General features: G+C 41.1%; 1 protein-coding gene across 1 annotated transcript; it reads right to left on the bottom strand.

Moving 5' to 3' along the window:
- Window positions 1-493: 493 nt before the first annotated feature.
- Window positions 494-24,616, bottom strand: LOC309874112 (trifunctional purine biosynthetic protein adenosine-3-like). The gene is made up of 22 exons (XM_082752043.1): window positions 24,495-24,616; window positions 22,611-22,759; window positions 21,727-21,822; window positions 20,863-21,037; window positions 19,133-19,244; window positions 18,541-18,600; window positions 17,587-17,712; window positions 16,726-16,813; window positions 15,241-15,326; window positions 14,571-14,739; window positions 12,984-13,215; window positions 12,759-12,853; window positions 11,930-12,039; window positions 9,691-9,889; window positions 8,868-9,119; window positions 8,424-8,576; window positions 6,927-7,133; window positions 6,035-6,178; window positions 5,565-5,695; window positions 3,903-4,044; window positions 2,679-2,794; window positions 494-2,385 (listed from the first exon to the last, which is right to left on the bottom strand). Exons 2-22 carry the CDS (start codon window positions 22,753-22,755, stop codon window positions 2,113-2,115), a joined length of 3,111 nt encoding a protein of 1,036 aa, XP_082608169.1. The 5' UTR covers window positions 22,756-22,759; window positions 24,495-24,616; the 3' UTR covers window positions 494-2,112.
- Window positions 24,617-25,072: the final 456 nt, after the last annotated feature.

Below are 25,072 nucleotides of genomic sequence, written 5' to 3' on the forward strand. Positions count from 1 at the left end.
CACATCTCTTAGAAGTCAAAAAGAAATCGTTCCCAAATGAATTCACACATTGATGTTACTTGTTCCACCAGTGGTGAAACCACAACTCGTGCAGCATTGATAAAAACTGCTTGATCCCTGACAGGAGGGCCAAAAGCAGAGAACAAGGCAACCTCAAATCCAATACCCCAATCCATCACAGACATCTTGAGCAAGACTCTGGTCTTTTGCTGTCTAAGAACGCTGACAAATGGGATTTAAGCACCTATCCGCAGTTCTGCAAACCCATAAAAGGAAATTTAGTTGTGAACTGGGCCTTAGACTGCTAAAAAAAAAAAAAGTCTGTAAAAAGAATAGATGAACGACCACACCCAGTCCCCGAGGGATGCCTCGAACACAGAGGAAGTTGTTTGATACTGCGGTGATAGCCTGGAGAACTGTGAGGGCACAATAGCAGGCGTCCTATTCTCTTTTAACAGTTTATTAGTTAGGTTTGAAACATCAGTCATGCTTGGTATGCAAGCCAAATAGTATACAACATTAAGTGAATATACAACATCGAGTTACAACACGGTTGTAACAGGCCAGGAGCAAAATAAGCAGCGTGTTTATCATAAATATTAACTATAAATACCAACCATTTGTTAATTTCTCCTTGTTACAGCTCTTCCTATTCCTCCTAGATCATGAAAATACACGTTCCTTGCTCCCGCTGTTGGAGTGCAAAAGCCAAATACAGATTTCTGTGCAGAAACTGCAGAGCTTGCAGGCAAGAAGCTGAATTCCCCTTCCTCCCCCTTCCCTCCTGCACTGAAACAGCGCTAGCTACACATTAAATAAGTAAATACTTTGGATGCTTTAAATGGAGCTGACTCATGCTCTCAAACAGCCTGACATGGCCGAGAGCCAGTTGTGCAGTATGTCCCTTACTCGTACAGTACAAGCAATTCCAAAAGAACACTTTTTTGTTTGTTTTTCACTGCATCTGATGGCCGTTAGTGATCCCTCCCCTGGAAGTTCAGCTCTGGCTACTTCTTTTCTAGTTTTTTTCATGTAATTTCTTAGCTAGATTTCTTCCTCTCATTTATGTTACTTTGCATGCAAGTCATTATCCTGGCAGAGAGCTATAAAGCTTCCCACAGAAAAAGGTTTTATTTAACAGCAGTGATTCTTTGGGCCAAGCCAATCATGAAGTCAGCAGAAAGAAAAACTCAAGATTTTCCTGCCATGGCAAGTCAAGCTGAGGGTATCCTGCAGGTTTCACAGATGGAGGAAGAAAAATGTCTGAAAGCTGGTAACTATTTCTAGTCCCTCTGACCAATTTTCTGCCCCTCAAGATCCGAAAGTTTTAATATGAAATTCTGGGAATGTGTGTCTGCTCCCCCTTTCGAGGAACAGGGCAAAGTGCCTAGAGTTACATTCGGTGTGCACTGTTATTTTGTAGTGACAAATAATCCATGAAGGGCAGCTTGTTTCATTTTGTTTTGCCTTCAGAAAAGTCCCCTGCCTTGCTGGCGGTCGGCTCTTCTGCTGGCAGCTCACTAGATATCTCTATTTGTTAAGAGGGCCCACAAAGGGGTTTTCCTTCAACACTCATTTCCCTGCCCACTTTGGCCTGCTTAAAGGCACAACACCAGCTCAAAGAGCCAGTAGCAGCAGTTTTGAAATTTGTCCATCCCCAGGAGTTAAAAAAAAAAAAAAAAAAAGAGGGCTGGATTACTGAGGATCACATGCTCAGCCCCAACACATCCAGCCTCCTCCATCCAAGGAGCTGGTCACCATGCTGTGGTTCCTTCATGAAGCTCTTCATGCTCCTCAACGCGATGGAGCCAACAAAAATTAAGCCCTCAGAAGAATTCCTTCCCCTCTGAAGCACAAGCCCACTTCCACAGCTCAAGCCCTCTCTTTGCACAGCAGATGAAAAACAGCAAAGAAATTTGAGATCTGAAATGAGTTTGGCCCCCACCGCCAGTTTTACAAAGGGCATAACTAAAGCGGCAAGCTAAGGGGAAAGAGATCGGGGCTCAGAATGGAAACTCACAGCAGCGCTACGCCTGCAGGCCAGGCCAAGCACGTCCAGGGAAGGAAGGAGGAAGGACAGGTGAGCCGAGAGCAAGCCGCCCATCAGCCTGCCTACACCACCTCATTTTCCTCTGGCTCCAGCACCACAGGAGAGGAGGCGCAGTCACTCTTCTCCCCTTGAAGGCCCAGACTTTGTCCCTCTTGTTTCCAGCAGGTTTTACCGTCAGCTCCCAGCTGCACCGCTCCGCTGGCCACCAGCTGCAGGGCGATGGGGAAGGCCCGGCACTCGGCTTCCTGAACCCTCGCCGACAGCGTCTCCTCGGTGTCATCTGCCCTCACGGATACCGGCTCCTGGTGGATCACTGCTTTGGGGCAGGACTCCTCCTGCAACAGAGATTGAGGTCTTTTAGGAGAGGCTGGTGTCCCTGAGGGTACGGAAGATGTAAACAGGGCAAAAAAAGTCTCGCGAGATACCTCAGTAAGGCAGAGGGTCTCCCCAAACACACAAAGTAAAGCTGCCTTTCCAAATGCAAAGGAACCCCCACACATTGTACCTGGTAACGTTCCCAAGATCTGTGCACATTCTTTTTACCTCATCCTGCTGCTGCCTTCAGAAAGGGGAAAAAAGGCAAATTCCCTTTCACAACTTCCTCACTGTTAGGCAAGAGGACACTTACCAGGACAAAATGCACCGTGCAGCCCGTGACTTTGAACCCAGTTTGCAGGGATTGCTGATGGACATTTCCACCCTTGATTACTGAGAAAAGCGATGGGGAAGCATTCAGAATTTTCCCTAGACATTGGTGTGAGAGAAAAGAAAAATCAATTTGAAAGGAATTCCCTTCAAGTGAGATGTGATCATCAGTTCAAACCGACAGCAGTCGGCACCACTCAGGAGCTCAAATGGTCCCAGTAACAGTCAGGATGCAACAGGGCACGTTCACGTTTAAAAACAAAAATGGATGTGGTTTTATGATCTCTTAAGAAATCTGGGGAAGTGCTGCTCTGATCTGAGGAAACACTACTCTTCCAGGAACACAAGAGATGGTGGGCAGGCTTTCCCAGGCAAGCATGTCTCAGCTGAGGCTGAGGACCTCATCTGCTGTTGCAGCTACGGCCAGAGAGAGTCACGAGTCTCTCCCCTCTCAGGTGACCAGCCCTCGTGCTGCAGACGAGGTGCTTGGAAGCAGAGGGCTTCACACTGCAGCCTCACGCTGAGCCCCTGCACAGACGGAGGTCATTCTCACTGGAAACATGATTCCCTAAGAAGCCTGTCCACATGCAACCTGCACGGTCAGTAATGTCTGAGCAAGGCCTCAGGAGTCAGTACGTGGTGCCAAGAGGAGGAGACAGGAGCACGCGTTCCCTCTGCTGCTGGCCTGCATGTAAAGAAAACTCTGCCCCAGAGCAGAGCAGAGCCATGCTCACCGAGGGAGCTGCAGCAGCCGTGTGTCCAGCGTGCTGCACAGCAGTGCTAGGTGCAGCCCTGGGAGGGGGACACATTAAGAAATCGCCTCCCCTCGCAGCTTTCTGTGAAACAACTGCAGGGAGCAAGTTCTCACAACTCCACAGCTAGCTCCTGGACAGACAACACAGAACCAAACTTCTGCCTGAACCACAGGCACTTCTCCTTCCCAGTAGGAAGGCAGACAGACCAACTCTGTAACACTGCTTTTGCCTCCTCTGTTACTTCTTGTGCCAGCACAGGGCACTTCACTGTTAGTGCACAGAGTTGCTGGCTGGAAGGAATACAAATGATAGCCCTGCTGATTTACATCCAGTCCTCAGTGTCAGCAAGGCTGAGAGAGCATTAACTGTAAGAGGAAGAAATGTGTCTGTAATCCTAGTACAACTAAGCATCTGTATTTTAGTTTCTCTTTTACAGAGCTGTAGTTTCTTACCTTTCCATTTCCTGAGGAAAGGACTGGACAGAATTCTCATAAATCCTGAGAGACATATCAGTTCGACAGCAAATTCTTCAAGAACTTGGTCAATTGTGCTGTCAAATTCGGAGCGACTCCCGTATAACTTATGATCAATCACCTGAAGCATTAAAATACATCAAAAGCTGTATCAAGGAAATAACTTCATGTGAATGAGAGTAGCTACTTGAGCAGCAAAGACAAAGCAGAACTGATTAATTCCAGAACACTCAAAGACTTAAAGAGTTATGAGCTTGCACATTATTCAGGATATCTGATTTTCCTGTTCATATCAACATTCCTGGGAACACCCCAATCACTTGTCAGTTAACACAGGTTGTTTCTCACAAAGTGCTTTCTACTACACGTAGAAAATCTGCACAAAGAGAAATAAAGAGTGAAAAAAGAAATTTGGGTAATATGGAGTAGAAGGAAATAAGGGTGAAGGAATAAGGAAATAAGGGGGAATCTTCAAAAGATATTGATCTCCGGAACGTCAGCATCATCACCAGTCAGTCTGTAGGTGCTTACTGAAAATCATTAATTTATCTAGAAAGACAACAAACTGACTGGACATCCCATGTAACGGGAGGAGTTAAGTCTTGTTTTAGTCCTACTCAGCCCCTTCTCCCTGATTCCCCATGTACGTGTTCATTCCTGACTGCTCACAAAGACATTCAAATAAGGGGCTGCAGAACCATCTTACTGTTATCTTTGAAAATATGAATGAATTTTAACATAATGTAACTTTTTTTTTTTTTTTGCCAGTCTTTACACTGCCAGAAAAAGAAAAAAAAAAAAGGAATAAAAAAACAGTAACATGGATCCAATTCAGCTGTTAAGGAAGCTTGCTGAAAACTTCTTAATACATGAAGAGCCTCTAACAGCATTTATTCCCATCTGTGCATAGCTGTACACGTACAATAACTTCTCTAAAACATTAAACATTAGAAAGAGGAGTTCCTGGTGGGCTGCATTTGAAATTGCAAATCATTCAGTGTTTTCAAAAGCCACCTTCTCTGCTTTGCCAAATACGATGGCATGATGTTATTTTCTTTCTGTATCTCTGCTTTATGAAACAAACCAGTGAAAGTTTCCGTAACACTTTACTGACCAAAAGTAGAAGAGACTTGGATGGTGCTGCTGAAAGTGACTGAGCACACAGGATGGTCTTTCTATCAAGGGATGAGCCGAGGAGGCAACATGCTTCTGTGTTTTGCAGAGCCTGAAATCTTACTGACTTCTCTTAGAGCTGTAAGTTGCTTGGGCTACAATTTCAGACTGAAATTATCAAAGCATTTGCAAGAGTAAAACGTAAGCATACTAATTTCAGTGAGATCTAACACATCTCTAAATGTAGGCACGTGCTTATTTTAAGTCCCTTCCTAACTCTGGACTGTAACGCTCACTGAAGAGACAGGAGAGACACTCACAGCCTCCAGCGAGCACTGTGTTAGGCCCGTACAGCTTCCAGCCCTGTCTCTGCTGATACTTTTGACAGTTCTGTGCTACATCCACTCATTCACACAGAAGATCTAAACAGATGTGAAACACGAATTCTCACCAAGCATTACGTTACAGACCTACAGATGCAGTAAGTGTGAGCTGGTGCTAGAAGGGAAAGGAAACGGGTGCCTTTACCCTGGTGGGAATCCCAGCACGGGCTGCATTTCGTAGTTCCTCCACACCAGACTTGTTGGAGATGACGAGCACAACTTGAGCACAACTGCCTGGTTCTTTTGCATAATTGATGAGTGCAGCAAGATTTGTGCCTCAAATGCAAAGAGAGCAAATATTTACAAAATAGATGAGCACCTATATCACTGAGAAGTGACTCTTAGCACTATTTAATAAAAATATTTGTGTCAAGGACTGCACAAATGGAAGAGGAGAAAGCAATTTATGCAGTACGAAAGCTCATTTGTTAAGCAGTACAAAACACCTGCTTGACTTTCAGTCAAAGCATAGCCCTACTTTTAGAAGGCTCCATAGAAAAAAAAAAAAAAAAAAAAAACAAACAACAAGTCAAGGTAGATGCATTTACATCAGGGCTGAATTCAGCCTCTCCTTTGTATGAGCATTTCTCTGTGTGATGATAAACGAAAGCTCACCTGTTCCAGAGACGAGAACAGCTACTTTAACTTTGTTCCTTCTGGGCTGGTGTTGACTCTCTACAACAGCATTATTCAGCAGGTGCTGGGGGCTGCTGAGCTGCAGAGCTTCAAGAAGATTCTTGACTTTGATGTGAGAACCTCCTCCAGATATGTGAGGAAAACAAAAGTAAAATACTTCAGATCTTACTTTCCCATCTAAATTTATTTGGTATAGCTCATTAGTCATAGGTTTCAATTGACAAAACCTATCAGCAATGAACTTATGCTAACACTGACTGAAGTTAGTGTTAGTCACTTGCAGAAGGAAGACTTACTACCACCAGTGACTGCACACAGCTGTGGCCTATCCTCGGCCTTTATGTGGGATCCATATGAGTTGGGAAGGGGCTGGAAAGGAGGTGCGTTGATTACCATGACTGTGATAAAATATAGTTGACTAAATAATGTTAAAGTCCTTACAGACAGCCATCAGAGGGATTTCCTCAAGCCTCAACCAGGTATCTAGGTAAGGCACCATTCAAGTAATGTCACTCTGAAAACAAGTCATTCACTTCTCATGGTATTTAATAGTGAAATCTAGATGTGAAGGCACCAAGTGGCCTCAAGCCTAGCAAAATGACAGGAGATAGATGTGAACTACCCAAAACTTGCAACAGAACAGTTCCTACAGAGCTGAGCACAACTTGTACCTCCCAGGAGATGCTCAGCGCTTCACAGAATCGCATTTACACAACTCTCCCTCTATCAAGTTAAAAATAAGTAGTGCACACCTAGGTGGAAACGTCTCTGAACGAGGATACAGGTGAATCTTTCAGTCAAAGCATACTATTTAATTTTTGTGTCATTTCCACTAAGACACCTTCTAACAAGGTGTCTTACACCTGCTAACCTGTGTGACAAGGGGCAACAACTTCCCCGATCAGCCAAGCTTCCTCATGTCTCTGTACATCCTTGAGAACATGCTGGGCCAGCTCCTTCTGCACAACCAAGACTGCCCCGATCCCACAATTAAATGTCCAAGCCATCTCCTCCTCAGACAGGTTTCCCTCTTTGTAAAGCCAGCAGAAGATTTCAGGAATCTTCCAACTAAGTGCATCTGAAAAAGAAGATTGAAAATCGGGTATGGTCAGCACAAATGTTTGCTACCCATCTGCTGTTGCACACAGTGGTATATTGTGAGAGCTGATAGACATATATTCTTGATATTTTAAGATCTTTTAGATATTTTAAGTGCCCGATAAGGACACTGATCCAACTTCCAGTCATGCTTATGGGTGCTGCTTAGGCAGAGGTTTCTTGACACCATTTGTGCAAGAAAAGGGATCTCTAGGCTTTCTGAGAACATGTAGGAAATGACGGCGCATTAAAACATACCCATCCTTGATCAGCCAGATCAAATGACTTACATCTCTTCTGTAAGAGATACAGAAGCCACGGAACAAAACATCTGGCTTTTTTGGGCTATCTAAGCAGTTCCTAGTCTTCTGTTTCAAAGAAACAACGACTGGTATAAGCGTGCATACTTTTGTGTGTTAGCAGGCAGACTGGAACAAGGCTGATTATTAGGAAGCATGGATGGGCTTTCACAGTGACCCTACTCATGCAGGCATGTCCTTAGCTTCTCTGTAGAAAGTCTGATGGTATAGACTCACCACTTTGGCTTCACTTTAGAAAACAGTCCCCTTGGATTGTTATCTTGTCCATGGTTCTAGCCACTCATAAGCAAGCTGGGCACCACTTTAGTAAGCTGAGTTTATTTCTCTTCTTTCTAATTTCATTCTAGAGAAGTACAAACTCCTTCCTTCTCCCCTTCCTATCACCTTAATATTTTTGGACTCTCATCAATATGTGTGGTTGTTGTTTTAATTTTGGTTTGGTGCTGTTGTTTTAACTTCCTAATACTCTTCCCAATTTTGGCTTCAATAGAAGAAGTTTTAACTTAGATGTCAAATTCTAATCTGTTGTGAAGAAGTTACTGCCGACCACAAAATTGCAGTGTTTGTCTCTGTCTGTGTACACGCTGTGGAGTAAGTTATGCAAATTAGTTATCTCAACAAGCTTCACTGTTTGGTCAAAATTATTAGTATATAGAGAGATTTTTGCAGAGCACACAATTTTCTCAAATCCCTTTTGTTCTAGAGATAAGCTGCCTTCAAATTCTCCTTAAATTCCCCTCTCCAACAAGAGGGTGGTGCTCATCAGTTGATGCCTACTCGAAATAGGAATGTTTTTGGCCATCTGTTTGGGAAGGTTGACTTTGGGTTGTTCAGCCTCCAGCTTTGTATACACACAACATGTCTGAGGGTCTCTATAACTGAAGCTGAAAAGTCAAATCTATGCTGTATATAAATTTTGTCAACCAGAAACAGTCATCTTTGATATTTACCCAGGACAGCACTGACATGTTCTGGCAGGACTCTGGAGATGCCTTCCAGCAACCCTTCCTCAGCAATAAAGGCAAAAGCCTTCACGTGCCCCGAGCGAAGAACAGGCAGCAAAGACGGACTGTACAGTTTTGCTGGGGTCAACAATACATCTCCTGCAAACAAAAGTGTCAGTTCAATCAGATTGTTAAAAAATATATTAGGCATTTAGTGAGAATGCTTCTCTGAACAGGTTCCCTTCTGATCTTTGTGGCACACAGCCTTGGGAAATAGCAAACAGCACTGGTCCACTCTTCTAAAACTAGGGAAGCAAGAAATACACCTACCCCAAAGACTGCATAACCCTAATCCATCCTGAAATAAACAACTCGTGGCAGCACCTAGTTATGGAAATGTCTGGACGCAATTCATTTGGAGGTTTGCTTTTGAGAAAGAAGATGTTGTACCTAGAGTCTTGTCACCACAGCTGCCAGGTGCTGGGGAGGAGTAGTGTAAGGAGGACATTAAGAGTATCTTCCTTATGATGCTAAAGCCACGGCCGTGGATCCCAGAAGAGGCCAGTCCAATGAACACATCCTCCTCATCAGCTCTCTGCAGCCCCAAAAGCATCTGCCCTCGCTCCACTGCACCAACCACAAAGCCAGCCAGGTCATACTCTCCAGAAGAATACATGCCAGTCACCTCAGCCATCTCCCTGCCTAAGTGGGGAGAAAAAAGCAGTCAGCTCTACCTGTAAACATGTTTTATTGATAACTTTAAATCTGTGGCATCTCCTAAAATAGACAATGTATCCAGGACAGTTCTAGAGACATACAGCCTAAGCAGCACATTCAGATGCATTTTAAAAATCCTTCTCAGTTTCTTAGCTCATGGCTTCAACAAAACAAAGCTTTATGGACTTACTGAAAGAAGAAGGCATTCTTGTATTTCATGCTTCTTATCTGATACTTTATGATGGAATATCAGAGAGGGAATGAAAACATGTAGCACTTCAAGAATGTAAGGCATGGGCAATTTTCCTCTCCTTTATACAAGGATAAAAAAGGGAGAGACAGGATCCAAATGCACAAATAGCAAAGATCATCCTTCTGTGCTGACCCATTTTAGAAATGAGAAAGAGTTTGTGCCCAAATGCTTGCCTTTTTATTTTCCCCCAAACAGAAACCAACTGTTCGAAGATCACTTAATTGTTCTGCCTACAAATTCTATTCACTAATAATAATTTTAACGTCAGGACCTTCAAATATCAAAGAAGAAGTGTGTTCATACCTAGGAAAGCACATCCTGCATTTCTGCATGCTTCAGATATTCCTTCTTTGATCATTTGAGTCACATCGACATCAAGTTTGCCACAGGCAAAATAGGTGAGGAAGAAGAGGGGCTCTGCTCCTTGAGCCAGGATGTCATTGACACACACAGCAACCAGGTCCTGCCCTATGGTGTCATGTCTCTTACACGCTTGTGCAACCTGCAAAACATGGGAGGGAGCAGCAGTGGTGACAACAGAGACGCAGAACTCAGACGTCAGTCAGACAACTAAGCAGATATCTTCTTCTTTACCCTAATAAGAATCACAACAGAAAACACCATGGAAGATACCTTCAAGAAAAATCAAGATCAAGAGAAACCATCTCATTTTCTCAAAGAGAACCCCCCCCCCCCCCCCCCCCCCCCCCCCTTTTTTTTTTTAAGATTAATTCAAATTCTAACTTCAGCTACCCATAAATTGACATTTGGGGTTGTTTGTTTGCTTGCTTTTTGGAAAGCTATGTCAAATCCAGAATAAGGGGTGTCTGAAAGCAGTTACCAATTCCTGGGACATCCAACTTACAGAACATCCTAGCAATTTCTGAAAAGAAGACCAGGTTGCTTAAACATTATTGTGTGTTTTGCTTCACTTTTGCCTACTAATTTCACTGGGCTACACAGCCAAACTGAAAGAATGTCATTAAGCAGTTTGCTTGTTCTTCTCCAAGCCCACAAGGAATGAGATTCTCCTCTCCCACCCTCCACAAGGAGTCTTTTCATCCCAGCTGTCTCATATCACAGACAACAACAAGGGCCTGGTCTATAGGTAGGTCTTCCAGAAAGGAACATCCTGTTTCCTTCAGGAAGGCTATTATTGGGTTTAAAATAAATAAATTATCAAGTTATTTGCACCCTACGAGTAATGAAACCTAATTCAGACATGATGGCTCCTACAAAGTAGTGCCATTTACACTATTTTAATATAAACAGAAGTTTCTGCACCGCCAGGGATACACCAGAGCAGTTCTACTTGCACCAGCTACTGATGTAGAGGTACTGTTCCAACTCACACAGTGCAATTTAGCTTTGTTAGTTACCACTTCAGGGTCTGAAACAGGACAAAGACTGCATATGTATGGATAAAGTTTCAAGGTAACTACCTTTTACTAACAAAGCTTTATCATTTTAGTTATACCAGTGCAGAAAAGCCCAGCCCTGAAGGACAGGCAATGGCAAAATGCAGATGAATGCTATCACTGGCTTCAAAGTGATAACACAGCAACACCCACGCAAAATTGGAGTTTGATTTACAAGCCTGACTTCTTTCACCCTCTGGTTGACTTAGAGGTGCTGTGGAAACCAGTCAGCTCACATCCTTTGTTGCATTATAACAACTCCTTTTCCCTGATCCAGTAACAATTTGTAGAGGCATTGGACAACTTGTTTTGGACAACTGAGGGTCTCAGAACAGTCTGGGAATGTCTCTCTGCCACGCTTATGGGCAAATACCCAGAAGAGCCAGCAGCAATTGCTTTTTCATGCTCAGAGGTGTTCAGGAATGTATGACTGCAAAAGGCTGCCTGGTTTATGCTCGGCCTCCTGCTGGTGCAGGAAGTCACACCACATCATCTCATTACTAAAGGTATAAACACCTACCTGAAAAAAATAACTTGCTTTAGCTGTGAAAGGCAGCTTCAGACCTCCACTCCTCTGATGGCTGAAAGCTGCCTTCTGATTCCCTATGTAAATATATTCCTGGTTCAACTGACACTGTATTTTGGTATAATTAGCAGCATTTAGCTACTGGCTTCTCTCTCCCTTTTATGTTTATCTCCTCTATCCTTCTTTTCCTCCAGCACCCTGACAGAGGTAATAATGCTGCCTCTCTGCATACAATTTATTAAGCTCAGCTTGACAGTAATAATTTCAGTGTTTTTCTGTACCAGTTTCTCCCTGAATTGATCTTTATCAATGCCAATGGATCCTTTAATTTATAGCGGAAATTCTGGTTCTTAGTTCTTCAAGTGCATGGCTATATGTTCTGTTTTATTATCATTTTATCACAAAATATACAGATTCTCCAGATTCCCAGTGACACATGCCTTGCTCGAGTGATCACCTAAGAAGTCCAGCTGACCACTGCAGTGGACTTGGGATGTACTTAAAAGGCTCAGAAAGGTGTAAATGATACAATTTGCTGTGCTGTTTAAACAGTCTTGGGAGATAACATGAGCTTTGCTGCAGTCAAGTTGCAAGTTACCTGCAGTTTAGATCCAAGGCCTTTAGTTTGAGATACCAAGATGGGATCATCATAACCAGATGCCTTTAAGTCAAAGAAACCAGTAAAGCCTCTTATTTCTGAATGACTGCCTGTGAAATAGAAATATGTAAAGGATCATTTAAAAGTAAATAAAAAGACCCAACATACTCACCAAGAGAATATTGCAAATTACGGTTTCTTGGACAAGACAGCACTGTGTCCACTGACAAAACATGCACAGCTTTGTGAAGCAGGGACCCTGAAATCATATCTTTCATGGTGCTGTAAACAGATAGTTATTATTCTGTGTTTGTGACCTTTGGATTGTGCATTAAAAAAAAGGATAAAAAATACTGAACTTTTAACAGTGCACTTTTTTCTTCATGTGGCTCCTTTTTCAAAGGGAAAAAAAATCAACAAATTTTTTTCCTCAACAGATCACTATTAAGAGTAAAGGACAAATAACAAGTGCAGGGATTGTTAGCCACATCCTAACAGCTGTTTGGATATTGTACTCATGTGTACATCTGGTGGGATAACTTCTGCCCAGTGATGTACAAAACTATTCCATTAATCCAGGAGTTATTCTGTTCACTAGACCACCCTTGAAAAAGTGCACTCATTCCCATGTTAAGCCCACTATCTTTTAATTAAGACATAAGGAGGGATGAGGAAGAAATGAGAGTTTTCTTTCTTCATGGTGAGCCCAGCCCACTTTCTCTAACTCAGTTTCAATGCCAAGAGAAGATTTGTTCAACTTCTGGGATAAAAAATAAAAAAAGTTCTGGTTTCACTACTGAGGAAATTCAAAGATTGTTCCTGATCTTACCTGATCTGGTACCACTTACAATTGATCTTTTTGGCTGATGAAACAAAACATCATTGGTTATGGCTTCCACACATCTCTCTTTGTATATCAGACCCCTGCGGGGAGGAAACGACATGCTAGCAGCAATAGCGACATTTTCCTAGACCATCACTGATCACACAAACGATAACATCAGACAGAGCTTTGGACTGGCATCTATTTCTGCTCGTGCCTTTGCTTACATACAGAGACTGTTTGAGAAGCCGTATACCCCGGTGGCCAATGTCCTTCCTGTAAGTGGCACCCTTGAAACGAATGGCTGCTACTCCCCTGTTGGCTTCTCCCAGTGCCTTCATCAGATCCTCCTTAACAGCGGTAATGGAGAGGACTCTGCCGCCACTTGTAACCACTCTGCCATCCTTCAGCGTTGTGCCAGCGTGGAACACCTGCAGCCCTAACTCTTTGGCTTGAAGCAGCCCTGCAAAAGCAAAAGGAACTCTGAGTATTTTTAACCACGTACCATGTTGGTAAAACAGTGAAGATTGAAGTCCTTTCTTCAGTCAAGGGAGAAGAACGATGAAGCTTCCCACTTCACCTTTCCTCTGAGAAACAGCATTACCAGTCATTCCCTTCTGAGCCAGCCAGTAAGGACAGGGATCACACAGGAACAAAAATAAGGGATCCAGGTGCTATGGGAGAACATTCAACTACCTTCTGCCATGGCAAAACTGTGCTGAATATTGTAATTGCTGAGCTTTTCATGAAATGCATGAAATCATCCCACAATACACAACGATTGACTGCTTGGACTCCCTCTTCTCCCTGATATTAAACCATTCATGTTAGTGTTACCTTAGCACTCCCCCAGCCATTCTGCTGTGCCTACTCCACATAATTCCCTACCATACTTGGAATCTACTCTACAATCACTTGCAGGTGGCTGTCTGAGGGCTAAAACAAATGATTTATTTTGTTCTTTTAATGTGTTTCCATGCATTTTCCTCTCAGAGGGAAGCAAATTCCTCAGGGATTTTTGAGAGGATCATATTTTAAGAAGATAAGGGAAGAGGAGGAACTGCTGCCATCCCCTGGAAAAAGCAAAACAAAACACAGTTTTCCCCTTGCTATCAGCTAGATAGATTTTATAAATGAGTAAAAGGAACCATTTCACTTGCTGGAGGTACAGGGTGTTGCATCACCACAGCACTGCCCTGACAAGGTCAAAGCTGAGCCACAGCTGGCCTTGCCGCAATGGAAACCTAACTCCTTCTCGTCATGTCTTAAGGAATACTCCAGAATAAAGTGTTTGTTATTAAGCCATTAAAATGTGGGATTCAATGTGAAAAACAGAAAGGTGTGAATAAAGCCCCCACAACTCCAGGGCTTGGAGTACGATAATAAAATAATGGATTAAATTTCCTTGCTTTGACCATCTTTTTTTTTTTTTTTTTTTTTTTTTTTTTTTTTTTTTTTGTGATCAACAAGCAGGGTGGTCACACTATCTCACATGGATGTACCATGGTTGTCCCGGGAAGATTTAACACCCTATCACCTTCTTATCTCAGCAGCCAGCTACAGACTGCGCTTTACAGAATGATGCCGTTTTAAACATTGAGGCCCTGTGCTACTTTGGACAGGAAGCATTTCAGCTAAACAATCTTACTGAAGAGTTATTTCTTCCACAAGGACAAGGAGTGATTGATGAAGGCAGATTCTGCAGAGTGTGAGGGGTGGGATGAAGGAAAGCAGTTCAGCTCTCTGGGAGAAGAAGTAAATGCAAGCTTTCTGAAGTGCTAGGCTGAAAGTAAATAGTGAACAAGCTTCTCAAGTTACCTGTTACTTCCATGCCTTTGTCATAGTCTCCTGGGTATCCTGGACTTGCCATGACCACACACACAGCTGTACTGTTTTCTGACCAGGCTGGCATGAAGCTGCAGAGTTTGCCATCAATTGTTGCTTGAATCACTTCATACAAATCATTTTTAAGCAGTGGAAGGATTACCTGCATAAAAATTTTCATGGTGATGGAAGTTCATTCTTATTTTGCTGGCTTACTGAGAATCACCTTAGGGAAAATTCAATTAACAGAATAAAACCTGTAGCTGCCAAACTGAAAATACTGGATTTCCCTATATCTCTAGATTTGGAACCCATTGGTGAGCACTAATTTGTAACATCTCTTTGCAACAGGCAGAAATTTGTAACATGATGTGAGATGATGGCACATGAATTTAGGCCCCTCCCAGTATGCTTCTACCCAGAAAAATAAAATTGAAGGAACAGCTCTTTAACTTAAATTCTTTAACTAGTAATTCACAGAAGCTGCCTAGATAAAATTTTAAATTACTTCATACATCACCTAAGACATTCTCTTTCTGATCTGCATGTTGAGGGAAGGAAGACATAAATCCAAATATTTTATGCATATTTCCCGAGAGGTAAGATATAACAGCCAGAGGCAAAAGAATGAAACATATGTAAGCTTCCAGTATCTGTCACTCACCTGGCACTGAGGGTCACCAAACTGACATTTAAAGTTTAAAATTTTCACACCATCTTTGGTAAGCATTAACCCCGTCTGCAGCACACCTGCTCAGAAAAAAACACAATCAGGAAAATGAATTTAAATGTTCATTTTTCAAGAATTCTTTGAAACGCAACATACTGTTTATTTCTGCTAACTGTAAGAAATTAGGAGCAGGGATTCAGCAAGCAGTTTGACACAAGTCATAATAAATCCACAGTAAGCAGCAAAGTGGCTAGCAGCAATGTGATGAATATTGCATCACATTTTAGACTGAATACAATGGAAAGCAACCTCTCTGCATCAGAAAGGCAAGTTCTGCCTTCTGCTGCAGCCCTCTAATTGCAGGCATTCAGAGATCAGATGGAACTGACAGGATGAAAAAAAAAGCAAACAGTTCCCATAAAAGACCATTATGTAGACCTTGCAATTTTCTTACCATTGAGTGTGTTACTGTAATGCATAAATATAGAATGTAACTCTGTGTTCAGGCAAAAATGCCAAACCAAAATTCATAACCACTGCTAATAAACAAAAACAAATGAATATTTACTGAAGTTGATACTCTGTGATTTCTACTGCAACACGCACATGAATATGGTGATCCAAAGTGGGCCTTTCATTGTCTAACTGGAAAACCAATCTCTAGAGAATAACAAGTGTTAAACATTAAACCCCACAAAGCATCAGGTCCTCCACCATCATCCTAAAAATGCTCAACATCCACTCATTTCTTACTGCAGCACTGTAAAATCGTACTGAGCATTACAAAAATGTTACCAAATAGCAGAGAATACACTGCGTCTCTCAAGACTGGGACACAACTCTTCGCACATGTGTTGATAGTCTTCCCTACCAATAAATTGTTGTCATAAAGCGACAGCTGTGAGCATCTCCTTCCTTTTCTCAAAACATGCTTAAGACAAAGATAACTCACATTGCTGTATCCAGAAGTGAACAGTATGACTGAACTTAAGTACATCTAATACCTCAACCTACAAAGAATCTGGTTGCAACTGTTTTAAAAATTGTTCTAATTTAATAAAAATACAGTATGTTTTATAGCTCAGTATTACTCAGATTGAGTGATTTCTAGCTAATGAGATTAATTTATTTTTAAAAGTAACAGTCATAGCAATCAAATGCAAGGGCCCACATAGTTTGCAAGCTTCCCACATTCTGACTGATGTTTTTGTTTTATAGCTAATAAGAAATATGTCTGTTAGTCTGCACTGAACAAAAAAAAAAAAAAAGCAGGCATGAGAAATCTCCTGAAATGTCATCTGAAGAAAAGAAGAAAGTTCTTCTCTCCAAAGGACAAGCTACAAAACAAATCAGTGAGGCTTAATACTGCGTGAAAAATGAACTTTTTTGTTTGTTTGTTTTTGACAAAATTGTTTGGGAATCCAAAAGCAATTGCCAGTAATGAAACTAATCTTGATTTTCAGTTGAATGCTTACTCACCTACGTATGCTGCTCCTTCTTGCCTCATACTATCAACAACATGTTGAAGGATAGCATCGTTGATTTTCTCTAGAAGAACTTCTGGAACCTGATGATCAACATCAAACTGATTGAGACAGTGATGACACTTGCTGGACTAGCTCCTAGGACTTGGAAGGGCTGGGGTAAGTGAATGCCTCAGCTATGTTTCCCACAGTCCCACCCTCATCCAGTATGCTCCTTCCATTAGGGTGTTGCTGCCTGAAGGACAGATACACTGATGCTCTGTCTCCTGGGATTTTTTGTTTCTTTCTTTAAAGGGACAAGTTTAAGAAGGTTTGAGACACTGAAAACCTGGGCTGTATGCAGTAAGATTGTTTCTGTACTTCCAGAAAAACACACTAATAGTACACTCGAGCAGCATATATACAACAATGTAGTCAGCTTTAAGAATTAACAAAAATAAACCCATGGTTATGTTCAAGACAAAGACTCCAGGCAAGCAGGAAATTTTGCAGGGACATTTCAAGTGATGCTAATTGGAGCAGAGAAACACAAATTTTATAAGCAATGGAAAAGGTAAATGACAAATTTAGAAAGAAGGAAAAGGTAAACACCAAGTTTAGAGAGAAGGAAAAAATAAACACCAAGTTTAGGAATAATAGGAAAAGGTGAAAAAGAGTATTCCTCAGAACACTAGCTCACGAAATCCTAAAGAGCAGCTACTAAAGGTTGAGCCCTGTGTTACTCCTACACAAGCACAGCAACAATCAATTCCAGAAGAAATTCATCATATGCAACAGAAACAAAATTGGGCTCTAAAGGTGTATTAACCACAGGTGTGTGATCAGCCTTACTGCAGGCTGAGGAGGACGGCTATACCTGAGGAACCGGGCAGTAGGCTCCCATCCCTCCAGTGTTTGGGCCTTGGTCGCCATCCAATAATCGTTTGTGGGCCTGGGCTGGAGGCATTGAGGCAACAGTGACACCATCCGTGAAGCACAGGCACTGTTAAGAGAGGCACAGGACACAGCAAACAGTGACAACATCCTGTCCTAAGGGAAGTTAACACTACTGGTCACAGAGATAAATTTGGGAATCTGCCAGGAATAGGTAGGAATCAAAGCTAAAAAGCAATGGGATCCATTTATTCTGCTCCAAGCTTACTAAGCTCTCTTATTTTCAAATGATCAGGAGAAATGATGGCCTTCATAAAAATTCCTTTCTGATGAACTAGATCTCGACCTATCAGGCAAGACTTAGACATATGCCTGCCTTAAGACACATAAATAGCAGTCCTCGGCTTGACAGAATTACTCCTATTTTGAGTATGTTTGAAGTTAAACATCTGTGCTTGCAAATCTGGGGCCTGAATGTGTGTGAGGCATTCTCAGTGCAGAACACGAAGAATTTGTTTTCAGTTTTCGCCTGGCACATAATATACATGCTTAGGTTTTCTCCTGACGCTGAGAAATAACCCACAGTAAGAAAAGTGATAAAGTCGACACTAAGTATTAGCACAAAATTAATAATGTAACAAGAATGGCCAAGACAAAGTCCATACAAACCTGTTTTAGGTCACCTTAGGAAAAAAAGATCAATTTCCACCTAAAAAGATTGCCGCAGTTGCAGGTTTATGGCTAATGTAAAAGAAAATTCCACTGACAGATTAGAATGATGTAAAATTACTTACCTTCCATAATTATTTATGGTAGTGTCAAATAAAACAAACAAGCCTACAAAACTATTTGAAACAGTATGTTTTTGTGTTTATGCATAAAGCACAGCAATAAGGACAAGGAATAAAAGCACATAACCACACCACTGATCACATACAGAAAGTTCTTCCCCTTGAAGAAGTTCTTCAATGACAACCACCTCTCCAAACATCCTGTCCTGCACAAAAACAAACAAAGAAAAAGTTGTCAGTCAGTAAACACAGCATCTACTGGCTACATCATCTATTTTCTGTTAACAGAAAAGACAATGGATATGAAAAATGCCAGCTTGGTTGAATTCTTGTATGCTGAGAAAAGCTAACAGAATCTCATTTGGAGGTAATTAAGAGACATTTAAATGCACCTTTTATCAGGCCCCAGGAGCCAAAGGAAAGTGGAAAACTTGGAGGGGCAGGAAGGTGGGACATAGTGTGGGAACGAGAGTCCAGTCACAAGCTCCCCAGAGTCCTGCTCAGTCCCCCCTGTCTGAGGGCAAACATGAGAAACTCCTCAGTACCCATAAGGGTGAGGAACAGGGGGAAAAATCCCACAGTGATCAAATCTCACAGACATGCAGACTGAAAGCTTGCAGCCAACCCTAATTTCCAACCCTAATGCAGAAGCTGGATGGATTCAACCTGGGAGGTTCACCCTGTTCTTAGTCAACTAGGTGAATGATATTCCCACTGTTTAAGTAAAGATTTCTCCACCTGCATAATATCTTGGACAGCTCTGCAGGCTTCCTCCTTGCTGGCTGCAATAGTCACTTCTTTTCTAGCCGCAGGGCCCCTCGCCCGTACAACTCGTGCAGGAAAGTCTGTGCTTTAAATAAAAGAAAAAGATTCAGTCATCCCTACTGCATCCAGTGAAAGGCACATTTTTAAGCTCAATTTTCCCTACGTCCTTCCATTTTTCTAAATGGAATTTAGAGGAATTGAGGAATAATGCATCAGAAAAGCACATTTCCTGCTAGTCCATCCTGTCACGGATGTGAATGGGCTCTTATATCCCTCAGCACAGGCCTGAGGACTGGAAATCCATGTGTTCTGTTGGTTCTGACACCAACTCAGCGTATACACTTGAACAAGTCACTTAACTTTAACACCTTGCAGTTTCTTCCTCTTTTCCCTAAATTGGGTTACTATTTTATTCCTGTCATAGGGCTGGAAAGATGAACTCACTGATGATTTATAGGCTCACAAGACCACATTATAGTACATAAATCTACAAACCACTATGGAAGTTCTGATTAGGGTTGTAAGGTTAAGGCTAAGCTAGGTCTTGCACATAAAGGATACATTAAGCCCTAGTGGATTAACGCTGTATCCACAGAATTGATTTGCTTACTCTTAGAATAAATCTGGAGGAAAGGATAAAAATAAAAAGAAAAAAAAAAAAAAAGTATAACATATTTTAACTACACTTTATCTCTTCACCTCTCTCCAGGTTGTGGACAGTGAAATGACACTTCTGAAGAGCTGATTCATCACACTAGTCTATTTTCTGAAACATCTCATTCCTCTTTTCCACATTGTGATTTATATTTGGATAAATCACAAACCCAGATTTTTACAAGCAGCCAACGTAGGTTCACACAGACCTCCTTTATTCCACAGCTCAATATGCTGACCTGATATACAGTTTTTGTTTTTAAAGTCTTAGGCATACTTATAAACATAGAAGTTGTTGTTCTGTTTTTCTGCATGGCCATAATACAGACAATGCTGTTACAGCATTGAACAAAGTCAGTAAAAAGTATTTTTTTGTTTTGTTTTTAATATATCACATGTAATATACAACAGCAAAGACAAGGAGTTTGTGAAACCAACACACAGACCAACGTGGGCCTCTGTAGCTGAACACAGCAGCTGCTGTGACACTGGACCTAAACAGCCACAGTGTGAAGTTATTCTCCCACAGGATGCCCCATGACTTCAGAGGCATTACTGCTCAAAGCGCTCGCAGAGATAACCAGTTGCATTTCCCTTACATGTAGAGAGAGATGTTGTGTGTCCCTGAAGAAATAGGAATATTTTCTTTAAGTTAGGAGTATTTGGCCAGCCCCTCCCAAATCACTCTATAGAGATGTAGCTGTTTTCTGTCTGTGTAGAAATGATTCCTGCCCTTATACAAAAATAGATTTAAATCATTTTCTCTGCCACATTCCTTTGTTTTAAATGGCTAAAGAGCATCCTGAAGAAGCCGATTAAAAGGAAGAAGACCTGTGATCTGTGAAGAGAAAAATCAACCTCTTAAAGTATCCTGCACCTTTGTCATCTGTCTTTTATCACAAAACTGATTCAAAAGTATTCAGTAGCTACTTGAAAAGCTTGACAGTTGAAAAGAAAACACTAACTCACTAGTTCTAGGTAACTATCATGGGTGAAGGCTAAGTGCATAGATAACTTGACAAAGGAGTTTCCAGTATCCAAATATTTACCTAATAATAAACCTACAAGCTTCCTGGGGATTGGTAAAGGCTTTCCACCTTGCTGTTGGGATCCCATGTCGATCCAGAAATGCTTTGGCAAAGCTGGTGTTGGATGCTAGCTGGGCTGCTTTTGCAGATGGTCCAAAACACCTAACTCCAGCTGCTCGCAAGTCATCGACAATCCCTAATTATCAAAAATAGCAAAAGAAGAAGAATAGCAAGTTGTGTCTTTGGAAACATCATTCTGACAAAATGAACGCTACATAGACACTGCAGTAGTCTGTTAACACATTTCAATGTCTCAAACAGCAAATTAATCCTTAAAATAAGGTTCCGAATATCCAATGATCGTCTTCATTGTTTAGTTGACTAACTTTAGTTTAGCTAAAGACCTGTAAAGAGGTCTTTAGCTCTTTTTATTAATAAGCCCAGTCACAGTTACCAACCCATGGCTACAGTTAGGACTGTTTGGTACTTCTGTTCACTATTTTAGACATGGAGATCTTACTGTACTACATTATAATAAATGTCAGTGATGGTTTGGGCACTGTCGCATACAGCAGCAATGTTAGGACCATTGCAAGAAAACTCTTTATATAGACAAAAGCAGAGGAAGACGAGAATACTTGTAACCATCACTGATTTGTGATCCTGCATGATTTCCCCTGCTGATTTCTAACATATAAAAAGCAGCATACAGCTATCCAGCAAAATATTGTCAGCTGCCTTTAACCTACATCTACAAGATACTCCAAAATTGCTTCCACTTCAGTTCAATGAAGTCAGTCTGTGTATTATGATCCTAAGGAGATCGTTTTAAAGCAAGGTGCAAGGAGCTGATTTTTATTGCCAAGATAATTTATTCCAGCTTACCAGCTGCCAAAAGAGCTTCTTGTCCAACTAACACAAGTCCAATATTATGATCTTTGCAGAACTGGGTAACAATAGTGTGATTGCTCACTAATACAGCTGAAAAGGAAAAGGATGTATAATTAAGCTATCCATACAAAGACTAAATAAGAGATGGAAAGTGAGAGTATCAATGTTCCATCTCCCTTAGAGGTATGATTAAAATACTAAAAGAGACCACAGGCCATGAATGGCAAAGTAAAACAAATCATATAATAATAATAGAGTCCAGAATGAAAAGTGAACATTTCCAATTTGCACTGTTGTTTTTAATACACATTCGCTAACTTATTAACTGCATTCAGTATAAACTTTTAAAAGTTGCTTATCATAACAGACTAAAATATTTAAAAAATAAAACCTTCACTGCATAAGGAAACTCAGCCTTAAGATCTGAGCAAAGATCTAATAAATGCCAGTGAACAATAGAACTAAATTTAGCCAAGCAGCCTAGGCAGACACCAAAGCAGTTCCTATCCAGCAGGTAGCATCTCTGAGACTTCTGTTCCACTGCTAAGTTTGAATTAAATTGGTCGATGAATTCAATCATAATAGTAGGAGGAAAGAGATGAGGTACAGAAATACACAGGCTCGCAAAAGCCTTGCTATTTTAAGAAGCTAGGCTAAAAATGGACACAAAGTGATGCTTCATTAGGCAGTTCTAGTATCCAGAAACAAAACAAAACAAACAAAAAAAGGTGCCTTAAATAATTTGTAGTACCAGTAAAGGAAAAGAATAACTGTTATCTTCTATTGATTGAATATAAACGCGGTCAGTTTTGTTTCAATTTCCACACCTGTACTACTGATTGCGTGGGACAGTATTTGATTTTTCCCTCCCTTTTTACCTGAATTGGAAATTTTTCCATTGTCAGCTGTTCCTGCATTTCCTGGAGCAACAAACACTTGTTTTACATGTGGGGACTGGGCCAGCTTCCAGGCCAGCGCATGCTCTCTCCCTCCACTGCCGATGACAAGCACCCGATCAGCCATGAGCCTGCGCAAACCCAAAGTCATCAGGTATAGAGTTACCTACTTATTTCACAAACCCATATAAAAATAAGCAAAAAATATATTTAAAAAATGGTAAGCAATCCACTTTCTATCAGAAAGGTATCTATAAGACATCAGAACACAGTGACCGCACCAGTAGCGTCACTGGATGGCTGCAGCATTCACATTTTGGTTTAAATACTGACCACAGTGAAATCATTGAGAATTCTTCCGCTTGTTTCAGCATAGTCAACATTTCCTCTCTTAAGCAGTCAGGCTGAAATAATCTTGTCATGACCTGGTCTCATCATGTCCTTCACACGATCACACAGGACAGAACAGAAAGCTTCATACACATGCTCTAGGTAACTTACCAGATATTTCAAACTGAACACCCTGGTCAATCCAGGAACTTTCATGAGTGTAGTAAACATGTTCAGTAATAAACAGCAAAGACAGTTTTCAGAACAGATTTTATACTTTGACAATTGCTAAGAGGGTAACTTGAGCAGAACAGCATGCCCAATAAAAGAACAACTGCTAATTTCACTACCACACTGACATTTAATCAGTTCCTCCGTAATATTTCTAGGCAAATTAGTTTTGATTTATTTCAGAAATATTATCATACCCACCACAGTTCACATCTGCAAACTTAATTTTTCTGCATGTGCTGAGTGTAGACAAATGTCAGAAAGAAAAACAATCTCAGCACCTGACCTTTAGGGAAGATGCTATTGGCATAAACCAGTCCTTACCCAGGAAATTGATAATAAATTGAAGTCACCATAAAACAACAGCTTTGCAGGCAATGTCATCAGTCTTTTCCCAGGAAATCATGACCATTGGTTTGAGTTCATTAAATAGCTTCCAAAGGCAAACAGAAGCTGTGTGCCACTGAGGTATAATATTTCAGAAAAGATGTTCACCGAACTGTGTGCAATACATCAACAACCATGTTCCTAGTTCCCGAGACAGTATTAAGATGCCCTAACCTAACATCAACAAAATGAAAATTAACTCTAGATATTTTCATAGTTATTAAATTGTCCAAGTACAATATAAGTTCTTCAGGTACCCTGTCCCAGGGAATTATCGACTGCTGGGGATTATCTAAGAGACTGTTAATTTTGTTTTTGGCAGAAAATCTAAGTTTTAGGTATTGCATTCTATGCATGTAAACACAGAGCATATCCTTAATACTCTATCAATTACCAGACCCACGTCCTTGCAACAAACTTTTCTTTTTTTTTCCCCTTAATACTGGGTAACTGCACAATATGTCAGCCTTCGTCTGTTGTTACTGCTTGACAAATAATTCTGGAGTCACAAGGAAGGTGCCGTGAGCTTAAAAGAAAAGGGTTACAACCTCTGTATCTATAACAAAGACATCAACATGATCTCTACAAAGTATCACTGGACATTATGGTTGTTAGTAAAAAGCAAAGTGTCTTTAAAAGCAAAACTATTTTTCCTTACATATAATTTCACAATTCACCAAAGTTTTATTCGGCAGAATAAACTCAAATTCCTAACTAGAAACACAGTGAAACCAAGCAGTGCCTCTTATCCTGTGGGAAAAATGTACATTTCCATTTCACATCATAGTGAAGACATGAAAAATGTTTTTTTACAAAACAACTTGAATCCATGCTGGATGAAAAGAAAGCCGGTAAGACAGACAGTCCTAGAAGAAAGGTTGTGGAGAGGGATGTCTCACTTGAATCATCTACCCTTACCGTGTCAGACCCTGCAGTTTGTTCACACAAAAGGCTGAGGAGTCCTCCAGATGGATTTGAGTTCTTCCTTCTGCTCCTGCTTCAGATCCAAATGACTTTTGACTCCTAAAGCCAGGGAGAGGCTGAAAGAAGCAGACAGACCTGCATGCTGCCCCGTCCCCCCTTATGCTGTCTGACAGTAGCCTGGCTGAATCGCCTTAATGCCACCTGCTCTTCGAAACAGACCTCCCCAAAGACTTCAGCAGTGTGGACTATTCTCCTCTCTTTCCATTTTTCTTTAGCTAATGACAAAAACAACTCCTCCCCACCAATCAGTCCTACAATGTTAATAGCATTCAACCCTTAAAAAAATGGTTACAACATGATATCAAAAAGCTGAGATCATTGCTCAGTTCCCATGTTGTTAATAGCAATACTACGTCCTCTAAGAAGTGATAAAATCTCAAAGACAACTTGTAAAAATAAAACATAGCTTTCATTGTCTACAGTTAAACAGAAATATTGCAGTTAAAAGCAGTGCACAACTCCCACAGATCTATTCTCTACAATAACATATATCATCAGATTTATATGTAAAG

This window comes from Aythya marila (genome assembly GCF_965140915.1).
Source record: "Aythya marila genome assembly, chromosome: 1".
Classification (NCBI taxonomy): Eukaryota; Metazoa; Chordata; class Aves; order Anseriformes; family Anatidae; genus Aythya; species Aythya marila.